Source organism: Podarcis cretensis, assembly GCF_951804945.1.
Source record: "Podarcis cretensis genome assembly, chromosome: 3".
Taxonomy (NCBI): Eukaryota; Metazoa; Chordata; class Lepidosauria; order Squamata; family Lacertidae; genus Podarcis; species Podarcis cretensis.
Genome location: NC_137172.1, coordinates 117,516,616 through 117,528,637, shown reverse-complemented (window position 1 = coordinate 117,528,637; position 12,022 = coordinate 117,516,616). Strand labels below are relative to the sequence as shown.

At 45.2% G+C, this 12,022-nt stretch overlaps 1 protein-coding gene across 3 annotated transcripts in view; it reads left to right on the top strand.

The window, feature by feature from the left end:
* The window catches only part of LOC307212492 (phosphatidylinositol 3,4,5-trisphosphate 3-phosphatase TPTE2-like), a 29,235-nt gene that overhangs the window by 16,071 nt on the left and 1,142 nt on the right, over window positions 1–12,022 (top strand). For all 3 annotated transcript variants that reach the window (XM_079969926.1, XM_079969924.1, XM_079969925.1), the window contains exons 10-18: window positions 284–344; window positions 889–970; window positions 1,859–1,947; window positions 3,599–3,660; window positions 5,699–5,779; window positions 6,504–6,609; window positions 6,777–6,874; window positions 8,855–8,953; window positions 10,233–10,303. In XM_079969926.1, the coding sequence (XP_079826052.1) occupies window positions 284–344; window positions 889–970; window positions 1,859–1,947; window positions 3,599–3,660; window positions 5,699–5,779; window positions 6,504–6,609; window positions 6,777–6,874; window positions 8,855–8,953; window positions 10,233–10,303 (749 nt within the window). The remainder of the gene's footprint in view (window positions 1–283; window positions 345–888; window positions 971–1,858; window positions 1,948–3,598; window positions 3,661–5,698; window positions 5,780–6,503; window positions 6,610–6,776; window positions 6,875–8,854; window positions 8,954–10,232; window positions 10,304–12,022) is intronic.

Genomic DNA, 12,022 nt, shown 5'->3' with positions numbered 1-12,022 from the left:
GTGTCCAACAAGATTAGGAATGCACCACATTGACTTCCTCTGCTTTCATTGGTTCTTAATGTGTATTTAATCTCCCCGCTGAGGCTAAGCCTAACACATTACTGGAATCCAACCATATCTACAGCAATATGTTGGCACTGAAGACCTCTTTGCATATGGGGGGGATCTCAATTTTGCTTGAATTGGCTTCTCTGAATTCTGAAATGGTTTCACAAATGCATTGCCTCATCATTGGGTCCTAATGCTTCTGGCATCCTTTGAATATGTCCTCCTGCTTTTATAGGAAGTTGCAAGGTTTTTGGATACGAAACATGAAGGCCACTACAAAGTCTACAACCTTTGCAGTAAGCATCTCCTATTTAAACCGTTTTTAATTTAGTTATGCATAGAATAAAACTTGCAAAGGAGGCATCTTACTTCTGAGCGTATACCATAACGGCCTTAAATTTCAATCTGTGCCCTCTTTTTCACATTTTGACCTCTTAAATGTCACCCCATCTCCATATCGCTTAAAGTTGGGTTATACTAAATGTTTCATTTGTTCAAATGACTTCTTCATGCCATGCACCATAGTGGCAACTATGACAGGTGTGGTTTTGTCTTTCTAACCCCACTCAAGGCATTCACTTGAGACTTTGGAACAAAAAGCTGCTGTTTACGGTTGATTTAAATGTTCAAGATCCAGACATGTAGAAGCTGACATGAGTTTTTAATCTGTTTTTAGCTTAGCTGATTTTAATTGTATTTTGATTTTTTTTTAATACCTGGTTTTAGCTTGGTCTTTTATTGGCCTTTTTTTGGTAAATTGCTTAGTGGTTCTATTTACAATCAAAGAGTGAATAAATTTTGTAAAATAAATAAAAATATTTTACATACCCTCCCCTGCAGGTGAACAGGGCTATGACCCAAAGATATTCCATTACCGGGTGGAGAGAATATTTATTGATGACCATAATGTTCCCACTCTAGAGTAAGTATAATTTCAAGGTGCTTCTGTGTGCATATAAGGAGAGAAAATTTAAAGAAAAAGACCCATCAGGGCAGCTGAGGAACGCAAATGGCTCTAGTCTATGAGAAACCAGTTGAGAGAAAATTAAAAAGCACGGCGCCAATGTTTTTTTTTTGTAAATGGCATTGAAACAAGACATTTCCAAGCCAGATGAGATTTAACTTGGTTAATGTATTTTATTTATGTATGGATCACTTTCAAAAATCTCTAAACAATGTCCAAAAATTACTATAAAATTATCAATAATGCACAGAAGACAAATTCAAGACAAGTATGCACAACTAAATTATTGTCTGAGTTGGCTTGCTGGAATAATGTTTTTTAGTCAACTTCTTAAAAGTGTTTTAGTGAGGGCCTAGGACGTTCCAAAGGGATGCGGGTAGCGCTGTGGGTTAAACCACTGAGCCTAGGGCTTGCCGATCAGAAGGTCGGCGGTTCGAATCCCCGCGATGGGGTGAGCTCCCGTTGCTCGGTCCCTGCTCCTGCCAACCTTTCAGTTCGAAAGCACGTCAGAGTGCAAGTAGATAAATAGGTACTGCTCCGGTGGGAAGGTAAACGGCGTTTCCGTGTGCTGCTCTGGTTCGCCAGAAGCGGCTTAGTCATGCTGGCCACATGACCCAGAAGCTGTACATCGGCTCCCTTGGCCAGTAAAGCGAGATGAGCGCCGCAACCCCAGAGTCGGGGTCAAGCATGTACACAAGCCAACCTTTCAGGTAAACTGATCCCAAGCTGCTAAGGGCTTATTATTGCTCTGATAAAATGATTTTGTGTTAGGTCCCCGGTCCCCGTCCCCCCCCCGAACATCTCAGAAAAGAAAAATTAAGTGAGATTCCTCTTTCTGCCCTTAAGGGAGATGGTCCAATTCACGCATAGCGTGATGGAATGGATGTTACAAGATGACAACAATGTCATAGCAATACATTGCAAAGGAGGCAAGGGTAAGTAAGTCCTTTTTAGTGGAAACATTGACATGGAGCTGAAGGAGGTTGAACTTTTTTTTTTAAGGTGTTTTATTTTCTGTTTCGCTAGTTTACAAAAGCTTCTGGTGTTCCAGTATTAAATTATCACCGTTATTTTTCTGAAATAGGGAGTTGAGGCAGAATGACGTGAGAAACTGTCTTATTGCCAGGTCAGACTTGTTCAGTATATGACTGTGAAGTGAATCTCCAGGGTTTCCGGCAAGTTCCCAGCCCGGTTTGGAGATGACAGTGCTCTTCCACTGAGCTATGGTCCAAAGCTCTTGGTCCCTCTTCAAAATTTTGGATTGAGGAACTCAGAGTTGGTTATATTTTGCTACTTAAAAGCTGCTATTTTAAAGGAAGGTGGGGTGGAAGACTTCAAAAGTTGGAACGCTTGAATAAAAACTGCAACTTAATACTTAAGTTAACCATGTAACCTAAATCCATTCGTACAGGGCCCTACCCTCTAGAGTAGAAGAAAACAAGCTAGTTCCATCTTCCATGCGACAGCCGTTTAGATATTTGAAGATGGCTATCATATCTCCTCTTTGCCAGGCTAAACATCTCCAGCTCCCTCAACCGTTCTTTGTAATTCACATGCTAGAATTAGTGGTACCTCGGGTTAAGTACAGTGGTGCCTCGCAAGACGAAAAGAATCCGTTCCGCGATTCTCTTCGTCTAGCGGTTTTTTCGCCTTGCGAAGCAAGCCCATTGACAGCTTAGCAGATTAGCGCTATTAGCGGTTTAGCGGCTTTTAGTGGCTTAGCGGATAAGCGGCTTAGCGGCTTGAAAAAAGGGAAAAAAACCTGCAGGAACTCGCAAGACATTTTCGTCTTGCGAAGCAAGCCCATAGGAAATTCGTTTTGCGAAGCACCTCCAAAACGGAAAACTCTTTTGTCTAGCGAGTTTTCCGTCTTGCGAGGCATTCGTCTTGCGGGGCACCACTGTACTTAATTCATTCCGGAGGTCCGTTCTTAACCTGAAACTGTTCTTAACCTGAGACACCACTTTAGCTAATGGGGCCTCCTGCTGCCGCCGCGCCGCTGGAGCATAATTTCTGTTCTTATCCTGAAGCAAAGTTCTTAACCTGAAGCACTATTTCTGGGTTAGCGGAGTGTGTAACCTGAAGCGTATGTAACCCGAGGTGCCGCTGTATAGAGTTGCAAGGGACCGCAAGGATAATCTAGTCCAGCCCTCTGCAACGCAGGAATCCTTTGCCCAATGTGGGGTTCAGTCTTGGGGTCATGAGTTCAAGCCACCCTGAGCCCAGCTTCGGCTGGGGAGGGCGGGATATAAATAAAATTTATTATTATTATTATTATTATTATTATTATTATTAAGAGTCTCACTCTCTACTGACTGAGCTATCTCTTATGTAGCATAATCTGAATGCGCTAGTGCAGTGTTTCCCAACCTTGGGCCTCCAGCTGTTTTTGGACTACAATTCCCATCATCCCTGACCACTGGTCTTGCTAGCTAGGGATGATGGGAGTTGTAGTCCAAAAACAGCTGGAGGCCCAAGGTTGGGAAACACTGCGCTAGTGGTTCCCTTCTTGAGTACAACTTGAATCCAACCCTGATGACTTTCCTCAGAAGTCTTGATTCCCCGCCCCCTTTTTTTAAAATGCAGGTAGAACTGGCACCATGATTTGCATCTGGCTTATTGAGAACAGCCTGTTTGAAAGTGCAAAGGTACGTAAAGCGATGGCACATGTTAAATCTTCCCTTTGAACTTGTGTGCTTTAATTCTCTCAAAGACCAAAGAGTGGCTTTTTTCTATGTGCAGAGAATGCTGAAGAATGTCTTCCACCTGGGTGGCGATTCATTTAAGTGGCATGACAACCTGAAGTTTATATACATGGTTCAGCTCAGTTGCAGGAGGCGTGCGCCTTGTTTATAGCACCATCCCCCTATTGCCAGAAATGCCCAGAGTGAAGGCTCATCCCTCAATGCAATTTGGCTGAACCGCGTAGTGAGCAGTATGCAAACACTGCTACCACCACGTGGAATTTTTTCTGTCACTTCCAAGGGAAATGTTTGATCTAGTCCAGAGCTGGAGTGCCCTAGGCCCAGGTTCTGAATACAGCCTTCAGGCCTTTCTTGCTTGCCTGGATTTTTGAGAGTAGTGTACGTAGAAATTAGCCTGCTGTACAAAGGTAAAATTTGCATCAATTCCTCCACCTACTTTTGCCTCTGCCTTGCCTACCACTGCCATGTGACTTCCTGGAAGATTGCTCAGAAAGGAATGCAGCTCTCAGATGGGAAAAATGATGAAATTTGACTGGTAAACGTGTTACTTAACCCCAAGGCTGTTGTTGGAAAAATTCCAGCAGTGTCTTTTTAGGAGAAGAGAAAAAGCAGGAGGTGATTTTGCCATCCCCCCCCCCCGAGTGTTGTGGGATCGTTGAACAGCATAGAAGATCGTGGGAAAGGGGCTACATAGGGAACAAGCAATTGACACAAAAGAATCTCCACCATGACTCTAATGTATCAAAGATCCTTCTGTAAACAGAACAGTACCATCAGAGAAAACCAATGGTTCTGGAGAAGAATTTGAAAATCATCTTTTGGGGGCGGGGGCGGAGTGTCACTTCTTTTGACAATGCAGGTTTTCTATGGCTTGAATACTATGGCTGTGCATACATTACAGTTTACTCTGCTTCCAGTGAATTTCCACTCCTATTTTTTATAAATCCATGTACACACTACAGGCATTCCATAGTTTCTTTTGAAGTATCGCTTTTTGATGTGATTTTCCCCAGGCCAGCTTTGCTCCAGTTTGGGAGCTGTAAAGGTAAAGGGACCGCGAACCATAAGGTCCAGTCGCTGAGGACTCTGGTGTTGCGGCGCTCATCTCGCTTTATTGGCCGAGGGAGCCAGCATACAGCTTCCGGGTCATGTGGCCAGCATGACTAAGCCGCTTCTGGCGAACCAGAGCAGCACACGGAAATGCCGTTTACCTTCCCGCCGGAGTGGTACCTATTTATCTACTTGCACTTTGATGTGCTTTCAAACTGCTAGGTTGGCAGGAGCAAGGACTGAGCAACGGGAGCTCACTCCATCGCGGGGATTCAAACCGCCGACTTTCTGATCAGCAAGTCCTAGGCTCTGTGGTTTAACCCACAGCGCCACCCACTGTAGACTTGCTCAATGCACAGCGAATCCCAGGTGTGTACAACTGAAATGAAGAGGATTTCCGCAGGAAGAGACAAGGCAGGGAAAACCAGCCCGGTAATACTGGTCGTTGAACAGCATAGCAGATGGTGGGAGAGGAGCTTCATTAGGAACAAGCAATTGACACAAAATAATCTCCCCCATGACTCTAATGTATCGAAGATCTTTCTGTAAACAGAACAGTACCATCAGAGAAAACCAATGGTTCTGGAGAGGAATGCGGTGTAAAAAGCCACTAATGTGTACATAGCCAATCTGTACGCAGGAGCAAACTTCACGTTCACCATACGTGGACTTTCCCAGCCCTTTTTAACTCTGCAGCTTCTTGTCTCCCTTGAAAACCTGCTTTTGGAAGAACCGTGGGAATGGTGTAGGGATAAGGCGTAAGGGAGCAGATGAAAGAGGAAGTTGGCAGAATCCACTCCGCTCTAACGTGAACAGAGGGAAAACCTGGCCTCCAAACCTGTGTCTCTAAAATAACACCTTATAGTGCCTTGGTTTAAAACTAAACAGTACAAGATATGGCGACACCTGTTATCATCTTCCTTTTTTTTAGGAAAGTTTACAGTACTTTGGTAAAAGAAGAACCGATGAAAGCACAAGCTCCAAGTTTCAGGGTGTTGAAACTCCATCACAGGTAAGAGTCTACAATGACATCTCGGTTAAAGACACTGGAACCAGTATCGTACCAACTTGCAGAATGTCACGATTTAGCTCTATAACTGACCATTTTTCCTGCACCACCCTTCTGATACCCCTGCATTTCTGGATGGCGCCTAGAGTGCCTTCAGTCCAGCGAACAACCTATAACACTGTGGTGTTATAACAGGGGTCAGCAAACTTACTGCTCCTTGGGCCGGTGTCTCCAGCGCCGATTACGCGGCAGGGCAGGGGAGCGTGTGCCCATACATGTGCGCACATGCTATTTCCGGCACACTTCCGGGTCGGAGGAGCACCGGAAATAGCTTCTGCGCATGTGCGCGGGCCTCTTCTGACCTGATGTGCCCCGGAAATAACGCACATGCACACAAGCTATTTCTGGTGCTCCTCCGACCTGGAAGTGGGCAGTCGTGGGCGGCGGCGGGGGTCGCTGTGAGCCAGATAAATGAGTCCCTTGGGCCTTATCTGGCTCACGGACCTTAGTTTGGGGGACCCCTGTATATGACATATGATGAGTCCAGGATTTGGGAGCGTTTGGGTGAGGCAAGGCTTGCAGTGATGGGCTTTGAAGGTCACCTTCTCTTGCAGCCCAAAGGTTGCTCTTACTTCAGGGTTGAGTTGGGAGATTTGCTTTTAGCTTTGAAAATGCTGCAGCTTGTTTGTAACTTATTTCTCAAGGCGCGCTCAAATTTTCTTTCCAGAATAGGTACGTTGAGTATTACGCAACCTTGAAATGGAAGTACAACCTGCAGCTCCCAAAAGCGAGACCGCTTGAAATAAAAAGCATAAAGCTCTACGCTATCCATGGTAAGCACTGCTAAAATGCTGCAGGATTTCTAGTGTTTCCTTCTGTTGTGATGCAAGTTTACTTTTTAAAGAGTTTGCAGTAGACAATTCAGCATCAGTCCTTGAAATTCAGCCTCATAATTGTCCTGCTATCACTATTTAACCTTTTTTAAAAAACTTTTTTTTAGGAGTTGGGAAAGGCAATGGGAGTGATTTGAGGGTGAAGATAATAATGGAAAAGCAAGTGGTATTTCATTGTGTTTGTGCAACCCAAGAAAACTGCCAGGTAAGGGACTCCTGGGTTAGTTTTAAAAGCCTGTCATGAGTGACTGGCATAAGAAATTGTTATCTGTCCAGAGTTTTTGCAACTGGTGGTATATTTAAGATTCTTTCTGTGCGATGGATCTCTTAATCCCTATAATTAATGTGAATTTGCTAGACGTGCTTTGGGGTTATGCTTTTGATGCAAAGAGAGCTAATGTATTGAGCATTCTAAAAGTGAAGCATTCTAGAATTGTGGAAAATGCAGTGTTTCTCACAAATGGCCCTTGCATTCCTGCTGTTCTTATAACTGTGTGGAATCATAATCATAATTTATCATTTCTACCCCGCCCATCAGGCTGGGTTTCCCCAGCCACTCTGGGGGGCTTTCAACAGAACATTAAAAACAGAATAAAACTTCAAACATTAAAAACTTCCCTAAACAGGGCTCCCTTCAGATGTCTTCTAAACGTCAGATAGTTGTTTACCATATTTTTCGCTCTACAGGACGCACCCGACCATAGGACACACCTTGTTTTAGAGGGGGAGAACAAGAAAAAAATAATTCTCCCCCTCTCTGCTCAGCGCCTCTTTAGCGAAGCGGCAGGAGAAATGGAGCCCCTTCCATTTCTCCTCCCACTTCGCTGAAGGGGCGCTGCACAGCTCTCCCTCTCTGCTGAAGCCAGGAGAGTCTTGCTCTCCTGGCTTCAGCAAAAGGAACCCGAAGCCTCCGGAGTGCAGTGTGAGTTCCCGCTGTGCTCTGGAGGAGAGCGAGAGGGGTCAGTGCACACCGACCCCTCTCGCTCTCCAGGCTTCAGCGAAAGCAACGCGAAGCCTCTGCGCTCCGGAGGCTTTGTGTTGCTATCGCTGAAGCCAAGGAGCCTGCATTCGCTCCATAGGACGCACACACATTTCCCCTTAATTTTTGGAGGGGAAAATGTGCGTCTTATAGAGCGAAACATACGCTATTTCCTTGACATCTGATGGGAGGGCTTTCCACAGGGTGGGCGCCACTACCAATAAGGCCCTCTGCCTGGTTCCCTGTAAATTCTTGCAGGGAGTGAACTGCCAGAAAGCCCTCGGAGCTGGACCTCAGTGTCCGGGCAGAACGATGGGGGTGGAGATGATCCTTCAGGTATACTGGACTGAGGCCATTTAGGGCTTTAAAGGTCAGCACCAACACTTTGAATTGTGCTCAGAAACGTACTGGGAGCCAATGTAGGTCTTTCAGGACCGGTGTTACATGGTCTCGGTGGCCACTCCCAGTCACCAGTCTAGCTGTCACATTCTAAATAAATTGCATGGATGTCACAGGTGCTCTTGGGATGAGATTATTGGCAAGCAGCCCAGCTACTCTGTCATTCCTGCATCATTTAACACATTTTGCACATTTTATAGAAGCTAAGCACTTCTTCTCAACTGGAGTTATGACTGGCAGCCTTTTAAACAAAACGAGGGGCGGGGAATGACCACCTATTGGTTCCACCGCCCCCCAGTTAATATATATTACATAAATACAGCATCTTTGTTAGATTGGGACATACAGGAATAACACACACAGGATGAAATGCGGTAGGCAGGAAATTTCCCTAAAATACCTTACATTTTAAAAGAAAAGCATGGATGGAAGAAAAGGTGTCCATCTTCTAGCTCAACAGAATTTGGCAGTATATGGTGCTCTAAAATCTTCCCTCAACAGCAATGCCTGTGAACCTTATTTTCCAGCTGTGTTCTCCTAAATAGTAATAGATTAACAGGAGGGAGTGTTGCTAGGCGATTTGAGGAGTAGCCAAGAATTTTATGTTTTAATGGGGCCAAAGGAAAGTTACCAGACCAAATTAGTTTTCAGAGGGCAAATTAAGTTGGGTCATTGGGGAGGGGGCTGCTGGGACCTTACTTGCCAAGCTGCCCCAGTAGGAGGCTCTAGTTGATTCAGTAGATAAAAGTTCATGCATTTTGTAACAAGAATATTTCATCGTGAATGAGATGTCCCATCTACTTTCAGTTGTTCTTCGATGGCGAAAACGACTGGGTAGTAATTGCTTTTGAATGCTGTCCCGTAGTTAGCAAAGATGTGAAAGTCAGATTCGAATCTTCTTCATCTGTAAGTAAATGAACTGTGGATCTTTTGTATTTCTCTCACACAGCAGTTGTGTCCTCTGTAGCCATTGCTGACCCATCTCAAACACAAGGTTAAACACATCTGCTGGCCTTTATTTATTTCAGATATTTAAATCCTGCTTTAACATTCAGAATTATAAAAGTGGATAGGGAATTGTTGGTTTTTATAACCTGCCTTTTGACCCCGTGGAATCTAAATCCTGAAAACTATTATGAAACTAAAGACGCAGGAACACCTGGAGACATGGAATGTGACTTGAGATATTTCAGAAAGTAAATGAGGTGTTATTGAAGGGAAGATTTGATTTATTCCCAGTTTATTGTGGAAACAAAACAACTAATACAGTGGTACCTTGGGTTAAGTACTTAATTCGTTCCGGAAGTCCGTACTTAACCTGAAACTGTTCTTAACCGGAACTTTAGCTAATGGGGCCTCCCGCTGCTGCTATGTCGCTGGAGCACGATTTCTGTTCTCATCCTGAAGCAAAGTTCTTAACCCGAGGTACTATTTCTGGGTTAGCGGAGCCTGTAACCTGAAGCGTATGTAACCTGAGGTAACACTGTATTGGAAACTAGCGTGACACAGAAAAGGCCCGGTCATAGGTATCAGAGAATGCGTTATTTGGCAGATGCAAGGACAAGCACCAAATATAATAAATCCCATCAAATCTTAAATTAAACAGCTGCTGTAGTGGCTCCGAGTGAAGTCTGTCTCCCTGGTCCGAATATTGTATGTAGCATGAACTCACAATGAAAACTTAGGTGACATGCTCTAGGCCAGGGGTCTGCAACCTTTAAGACAAAAAGAGCCACTTGGACCCGTTTCCGAAGAAAAAAAAACTGGGAGCCGCAAAACCATTGCGACATTTAAAATAAATATATCTCCGGAGCCGCGATCTGACAGCGGGCAGGAAGGTGACGTTGGGACCGTGCGTGACTAACGCATGCACTGCCCCCGTGCGACGTCACAGGCAGTACAGCGCCCGCCACAGTGGGGAGTGTCGGGGCACACAATGCGCCTCCTCCCCTCGCTAGTATCCGTCCCGGAGCCGTGGCAAAGGTGTAAAAGAGCCACATGTGGCTCCGGAGCCACGGGTTGCTGACCCCTGCTCTAGGCTGTACTCTGCGCTTAAACTACCTTCTGGGATGTGTTGTGATTGTGACAGGGGGGTAATTCACGTGACACATTTTGAACATAGGAAAGCACTATACAAAGCTTAGTAGGTATTAAACATTCAGTCTTTTTGCCTTTTAAAATACAGGCTATACCAAAAGGCTATGATGACTGCGCTTTCTTCTTTTGGTTCCATACAGCCTTTGTAGAGGACAACAGGTAAGCTGTAATGACCGAAGCAGAGGCCTGTGACAAAAAGCTAAGATGCCTTCAAACTTTGGCTGACTTGGGAACCAGAGTGTGACAAACTTTTATCTGTGTGAAGAAATGGGCCCAATACAAGTCTCCGTTAGCAATAGAAAGGCTTTGCTTTCTTCCATGGGCCTGCGTTATTTTTTTAAAAGGTAAACAACAACCCTTTCCCCTCACATGACCCCACAGAAGAAAGTAGAGCCTGTCATTTGCTACGGGGGACTTGCCTTGAGCCTAACTCTTCAGAAAGAAACAGGCTAAAAAATGCTGTCTTCACCTTGTTGGGAAAGGGGTCATGAGTTCAAGTCTCTGCAGGTTTTTCTTACATGGAAATGCACTGTTGGGCAAGTCTCCAATAAAGGAAGTTGGTTGAGTGAAGAACTGAGAAATCCATCTCCTTTCACTACTGAAGCATTACTGCTGATAGACACGATGTAGGAGAAATTAAAGATTAAGCAGGCATGTTACTACTTTTAAGTAGCAAGAATACGAACACTTGCTCATCTGTCTCCAGGTGCATGTCATCAGACTTGCCCTGTATTGGAAAGGAATCATTATCTACCCCAATTGCAGGCCAGCATGTTATGTAATAGGGATGCGGGTGGCGCTGTGGGTTAAACCACAGAGCCTAGGACTTGCTAATCAGAAGGTTGGCAGTTCAAATCCCCGCGACGGGGTGAGTTCCTGTTGCTCGGTCCCTGCTCCTGCCAACCTAGCAGTTCGACAGCACATCAAAGTGCAAGTAGATAAATAGGTACCGCTCCGGCGGGAAGGTAAACAGCGTTTCCGTGTGCTCTGGTTCTCCAAAGCGGCTTAGTCATGCTGGCCACATGACCCGGAAGCTGTTCGCCGGCTCCCTCGGCCAATAAAGCGAGATGAGCGTCGCAACCCCAGAGTCGTCCGCGACTGGACCTAATGGTCAGGGGTCCCTTTACCTTTACATTATGTAATATATGAAGGGACAGAGGGAGTCTACTGAGTCAGAATGCTAGCAGAATTTCACTAGCTTGACAACAAATTAAGAAGAAGAAGAGTTTAGATTTGATATCCCGCCTTTCACTCCCCTTCAGGAGTCTCATAGTGGCTAACATTCTCCTTTCCCTTCCTCCCCCACAACAAACACTCTGTGAGGTGAGCGGGGCTGAGAGACTTCAGAGAAGTGTGACTGGCCCAAGGTCACCCAGCAGCTGCAGGTGGAGGAGCGGGGAAGCGAACCCGGTTCCCCAGATTATGTGACTACCGCTCTTAACCACTACACCACACTGGCCACTATTATCTCATAAAGCAGAATGAGCTATACATTCTCTTTTTGGGGGTGCAACAAGGGACACCAGAAACAGTAGAGATGGCCACAACTTGCACATTCATCTGAGGTCAGGATCAGAAACAATGCAAGCAAATATAAGTGGTATTTGCTGTTGTTGTTCTTAGTCCACAGGTGTTATTTTCTGCATGGTTTCTGATGGGTCCCTTTCATTGACATTGATCACATAATTCATTACATTGGTTTTGGCCACAGTGGAGTGAGTGAGGTGAGCTATAAAGGTGAACTATAGCATAACGAAATGGAATGGAAACGAAGGTGAGAAATGGAGGGCAGAACAGAAATGGCTGCCTCATAGCTGCAACTACTGTAGCTCATCAACGCTAGGAGAATGACTGAGCACAAGCGTGAGGGCAAGTCCC